This window comes from Punica granatum, chromosome 8 (genome assembly GCF_007655135.1).
Source record: "Punica granatum isolate Tunisia-2019 chromosome 8, ASM765513v2, whole genome shotgun sequence".
NCBI lineage: Eukaryota > Viridiplantae > Streptophyta > Magnoliopsida > Myrtales > Lythraceae > Punica > Punica granatum.
In genome coordinates this window covers 13339781-13345881 of record NC_045134.1, presented here as the reverse complement: position 1 = coordinate 13345881, position 6101 = coordinate 13339781, and the positions used below count along the sequence as shown (strand labels likewise).

General features: G+C 39.8%; 1 protein-coding gene across 1 annotated transcript; it reads right to left on the bottom strand.

Annotated features, from left to right (window-relative positions):
* Window positions 1-383: 383 nt before the first annotated feature.
* On the bottom strand, window positions 384-5192 carry LOC116188172 (protein disulfide-isomerase-like). The gene is made up of 11 exons (XM_031517352.1): window positions 4847-5192; window positions 4022-4052; window positions 3641-3928; window positions 3363-3551; window positions 3153-3278; window positions 2907-3044; window positions 2692-2811; window positions 2448-2565; window positions 1807-1919; window positions 1078-1284; window positions 384-716 (listed from the first exon to the last, which is right to left on the bottom strand). Exons 1-10 carry the CDS (start codon window positions 5038-5040, stop codon window positions 1084-1086), a joined length of 1518 nt encoding a protein of 505 aa, XP_031373212.1. The 5' UTR covers window positions 5041-5192; the 3' UTR covers window positions 384-716; window positions 1078-1083.
* Window positions 5193-6101: the final 909 nt, after the last annotated feature.

Genomic DNA, 6101 nt, shown 5'->3' with positions numbered 1-6101 from the left:
GCAGAATACACTGCATTGCATCCTTAATAAGCAAGCTAATTTGTAGGACGAAGCTCGACACTCAAACCGCCGAGATTGGCATGCTTGCACACAACTTCGACCCGTTACAGAAACAGTTCTGGATCCAGTTCTCATACTTCCGTTGACCTCAGCAGTATTTCTAAACAAACCCATGAATCGCAACTTTGCCAGATTAATTCTCTGGAGCCTCAACGAATTTCTCAAACTTTATCGTAGCAGGTTTGTCCCGTCAAGGGCCAGCGCTCGGCACATCAAAACACTTCACAAAAAAAAAAAAAAAAAAAAACACACTTGCGACAAAGACCATGAGAAGGTCATAGACTCCGATACTCCAGAATTTAGTGTGATCTCACGCAAAGAAATGAACGGCATGTGGCCAAAAGCTTCAAACCGCATAGATAGAAACTCTTTAAATTAAAGATGCTCATCACTGTCATACATCTTATACCCTAATTCCTAACACTATGCCGAGAAATGTAAACATGTCTCCTCTACAGATACCTAAAGCCCCTCCTGTTTTATTTGAAAAAGGAAAACAAAACGAACTAAGCATGAGAAGATGGGAAGAAAAAAAGAAACTGGGGACTTGGAGGAGGGGAGTTGACTTCTGATTTTGCAGTGTCCTCAAGTATTACAACTCCCTACATTGGACAAGCATGGAGCTGAGTATACTCAGTGTCCTATGGCAGCTCATCCTGCACCAAACAGATCCCAACGCCGCCATATGCGAATTACTTATACACTCAAAGGAAGCAAAAAGTGCACACAAAAAGTATCAGAACAATTAAAACGAACCGAGCTGCATTGCTATTCTTGGTACTGACAGAACAAGAAACTCAGGAAATTATCTCAAAATGATTATATCAGGTAATATCAGGCATCCCCTGCTTCAACTGATTGTGACTTCAGGATATTAAAGAAGCCAACGACAAAACAAAATGAAACTCAATTTTGTTGTTCTTTTATGCAGAAACTAGACAATGTGGATGAGGGGAAATGGTCCTCAGGCAATCCAACATATTAGGCTGACAGAAGACAAAGTGATTGATCACGCACCTTTACTTATAGTTCATCTTTCTTTTCTTCTTCCTCAGTGGTGGCATCACCAGCTTTATCACGGTTCTTCTCGATAAAGTCAATGATATCCTCCTTGGTCCTGTCACCTTCATATGACACTATCTTCCCACTTGCAGACCTGAAGTATATAGTTGGGTATCCCTTGACATCGAACGGATCATTCGGGATGTCATTGGCTGTGGCATCCTGTAACCAAGAAGCATTTGTCAGAAAAGCAAAATTCCCAATAGTATACCACCTCTTAAGATATTTCCCTCTTGATGCCTCAAATATCAATAAAATTAATTTCGTGCGTATACGCAGATATGAGATGAACTGTTAAAAATCTTTCGGATAACTATACCTATTCCTAACATGTGAAGCAATGAAGTAACATCTGAGCTAAAATTCACAAGTAAAATTAAAAGGAAAATTTTAAATTTTTCCTAAGTAAACACATAAATAAAAATGTCCATGAGTGAAAGGCTCTTAACTTAACCAAATACTGAAAATTCTCCTAACCTGAAAGCCTATTATATAAATAGGAAGGAAGAAAAAGTTCCGATTCCTACGCTCTCCAGAGCAAAATTCTCTCTCCAAATTATATATTTAAACCAATTCATAAAGCCAGACAGAAAGCTAATGTAGCACGTTAGATACCAAAGTACAGAAATCATCAGCCAAGAATAATAAATTTATTTATTAAATTGGTAGGGCGACTATACTTACCAACTTTGCAATAACAACATCAGCATCGCTTTCATAAGACAGAGCAACTTCATCCAATATTGGAGCCAATTTTTTGCAGTGTCCACACCAAGGGGCGTAGAACTCGAGAAGAACTGCAAAATTGCAGATTCCAAGACATTAGATATATCATAACACTATCACGAAATAGAATATGAACCATGTACCCTAGCATATCAATTACTCATCATTAGATGTATACAATCCACTATAACTATAGGAAGCAGGAGAACGGTATTGTTGAGAGAGGTGAGTAAGCGGAAATATATATTATAAACGTAAAGACAAATATTTGTTGCAAAATTGGTAATGATAGAATGACATCTGAAATTGCAATCCCGTTAAACTGTAGCATCCTACACGGACGATCATATTCATCTTTCATGGGGCATCATGGCACAAAGTTTCTCACTGACTTCGCCTCATTTACAAAAATTTCCCCCCTACACTTGGAAAATTTGTAAATGAAAAGATTCATAGGCAATGAGTTTGAAACATAGTTTTCCACACATCTAAAAACAAGAAGATTGCACATTTGATAATAAGAAAGGAAAAAGTCATAAGAATGCTCCCTGCTGAGCGAAACAATTATTGAAGGTAATGGAAAAGATTGGTATACGTACCATTTTTCCCAGAGTTGAACACCGTGTCTTGCAGGGTGTCTGCAACAACTACTTTCACCGGCTCACTGTTATCTTGGGGAATGGGTTCAGACTTCCTGTATGGTGGCACATTGCCGGCCTGTAATTTTCATTTCATTAGTCAAGAAAAATGGGGAAGACAAAAGAAACGCTATAAGCTTTCATTGCAGCAACAACACTTCAATTGGAATAAATTTGTACAAAGAAAGGAACAGAATTATGTTACCTTGTAATCTTTGACCCATGGAGCAATGTGATCAGGCTCCACATTTGCTTTCAAGTACTTCTGTCCATCAGTAGTCTGAATGATGATGAGAGGCACTTGATCCTCCTTAAGTCCAAAATACTGCTCATTCAAAGCATTAAATATTCATTTGTCAGTAGAAAATAACTGAGCAATGAGCATAAGACAGAGATGTCCAGAAGATTGGGAATTCCAACCTGAAAGGCCCCCTGACTGGCATCAAGGTCTCCCAACAAAAAGCTTATACCCTCTCCTTTAAATTGCTCAGCGACATCGCGGTATTTGGACTTAAAAGATTCAGCTAATTCATTGGTGAAGTTCATAAATAGCATCGCCTACAATCATTTGGTCAATCATTAGAAATTAGCAAAATTGAAGAGACTCATAATCAAGCAAATCAAGTGAAAATTAACCGAGAAAACTCAAAGGCATGCTTCTTTTACCTTAGCATTAACATTATTGAAAAACTTGATCACAAAAGGGTGATTGCTGGGATCATTGTTAAAGACAGTGACCACCGGCACACTAGATTCTTCAACAAACTTCTCCAAGGCATCAACGTGAAAATCCTGCAAATATATATTTTTAGTAACATAATAACTATTAAGTGGCAAGGCAAATCTATCATACATGCTTGTGAACAAAAGAAATACCTTAAAATCAACAAAGAGCTCATCAAATGGCTTGAAAAGCCTCACAACTGGTCCTGCAACAGATGATTCTCCGCGTGGAAGGAGCTTCGCATCCAAAGTATGGCCAAACTCGTAGTCAGAACGCAATTTCTCAGCCAAAGCTGTGAAATTCTCATACTCTTCACCAGAAAATTTGGGGAACACTCCAACCTGAAAAAGTAAGCCAAAAATGCAAATCAGGGAAACCTGATAGACATGAAAGTAGATAAAAAGCCAGACATACAGGGATTAGTACTTACAACGACAATAGACTTCTCCCCAATGAGATTGCTAGCATCATCTACGGATTTTATTTCAGCAGAAGCAGGACCACTTTGTTTCTTTAAATAAGAAACAATGCCTTCTGCCTCACGCGGACCCTTGTACTCCTGAACAGCCTTGCCTCCTTTCCTGAAGATTTTAAGGGTGGGGAATCCCTTAACTTCATGCTCAGTAGCAAGCTCTCTGTTTGCTTCTTCATTGGCATCAACTTTTGCTAGAGCAATAGGGGGGTCATGGCTACTCAATATTGATGCAGCCTTCTCATACTGCATGTTGCAAAGCATTGATATTGTCAACCAAGAGAGTAAAGAGAAAAGTACAACTACCAGCGAAGTAGAATATTTAACAAAGCTGATTACCTCTGGAGCAAGTTTCTTGCAGTGGCCACACCTGAAACAGAAATCACCCGATTCAGTGCAATGATTCAATCGAAAACTTAGAAATGCATGATCATGATTGTAATGCCTGGTGCACTGTAAACAACTTTGAGGTCAGACTGCCGCCATGTGTGGATTCAGATTGGCATAATCCATCAAAGTAGCACCTGTACTATCCATTACCCTCGATATTCCTGACTATGACATCGCACTAAGATTACTTCATTCACAGTTATTGGCTCCGAAAATGTCATTTTTCTTTCAAATGCCATAAAATGAACGCATCAGAGAACGTCAAAGCTCTATTTTGCTATCCAATTGAGGAATAGATATTCTTTCAATAGAGAGACAGAAGTAAAAGTTCCACAGCCCAGAAAGACAAAAAAAAAAAAAGGAAAGAAAGGGGCGACCTATTTAGAGCAAAAGGCATGGATAAAAATAAAGCGAAAGTTACACATGCAGATGAAGTCGCCATTCATCTAAATTAAAACACTCCAATTCGCGATCAGAATCATCCGATCAAGTCACCGACAGCGAAACAGAGTGCAGCTAAGCAATGCATGCAGGTAAAACTCATGAGCTCAAGCTTCAAACACGCAATTCAGATAATTCAGAGGAAACCGGACACCGAAAACAAAACGATGCGACAAATCAAAAATCGAACAAAAGCAGATAAAACATCGGTGCCATCTAAAGGTGCGTAAGATCCAGAAAACGTGCAGAAAATTCGACGATTTCAGATACAAACGACAGCCAAAAGGCGTTAATCCATAGGATTCACCGAAACAGAGGTGAGAAGAAACGTACCACGGGGCGTAGAACTCGACGACGATGAAGTCATGCTTGCCGACTACGTCGGAGAAGTTGGAGTGATCCAGTGTGAGCACGAACTCCTTCGACTCGGAGCCGTCATCGGCATCGGCATCGGCGAAGGCGACCGCCGCGCACAGAGAGAGGGCGACGAGAGCGAAGAGGATCCAATTCGGAGCCCTAAACACCATTGTTGCAGAGATCTGGAGAAGGCTTACGGGAAGGGTTTTTGGGGGAGTCCGCCGTGAGCGTCGTTGGGGGGTGGGTTTAAAAGGAGATCCTCCTTCGGGGTTAGAAAAGGAACAAGACAAACATGAGAGCTCCACGTAACCCTCTCTGGGCTACGGAGGATGGAGATAATTTTATACATACTCGCCTGCGAGTAGGGAATTTCGGGCGTACTCGCCGAGGGAGAGGGCGGATTCCACGTGGCTGGAGCTCACTGGTGGAGTCGCGTCATGGGGGCTGAAGCAAAAAGTCCGAGGGAGGTAATTGATATATATCGTAGCCTTAATGCTTACCCTCTACCCATATTGGTTGGGGAAATCCTATGATTTTGGGAGTAAAATCCAGAGTTTCCTTATTGAAAAATATAATTAATATAATAACTTACTTTGCAACTTGAAAATTTAAAACAGACGTTTCAAGCACTTAAATATTATTTATTGGATGAAAATGGGTGGATTTATAATAATGATCCATGCAGTAACATGTGATATTTTGCATCATTGAATGGACCCATTTGAAAACAACTTTGGTTTGTACAAGTATTTTTGTTTCACTAATTAGTAAGGCCTCAAAAAATTATCTTTTCGTCCAATGAACTTTAAGGTGTAGGACGAAGCGGAAGCGAGAATGTCGGCTTGAGTAACGCAACGCTCTCTGACCCGAGTAGCATGGGGCACGTGGAATCCAGTGTGAATCAGCAATGACCACCTTGTAAGACTAAGGTTGCGTTTGGTTTCATAATAGGATTTTAAAATCAGATTTTGATTTTGATTTTGATTTTGAGTGGAATAAATGGGGCCCACCCTTTGACTTTGTATGAATTATGTTGTTTTGTTGTGAAAAAAAGTGGTATAAATGGGACTCACTCTTTGACTTTGTATGAGTTATTTTGTTTTGTAGTGGATAGAGTTAAGTTAGAATTGTGATTTTAAAATAAAATCTTGAAACCAAACAGGCCCTAAATACTCATGGGTGACCGATAGCGAAGTAGTACTCGAATTCGTCTATTTTTTATAGGAGCAGT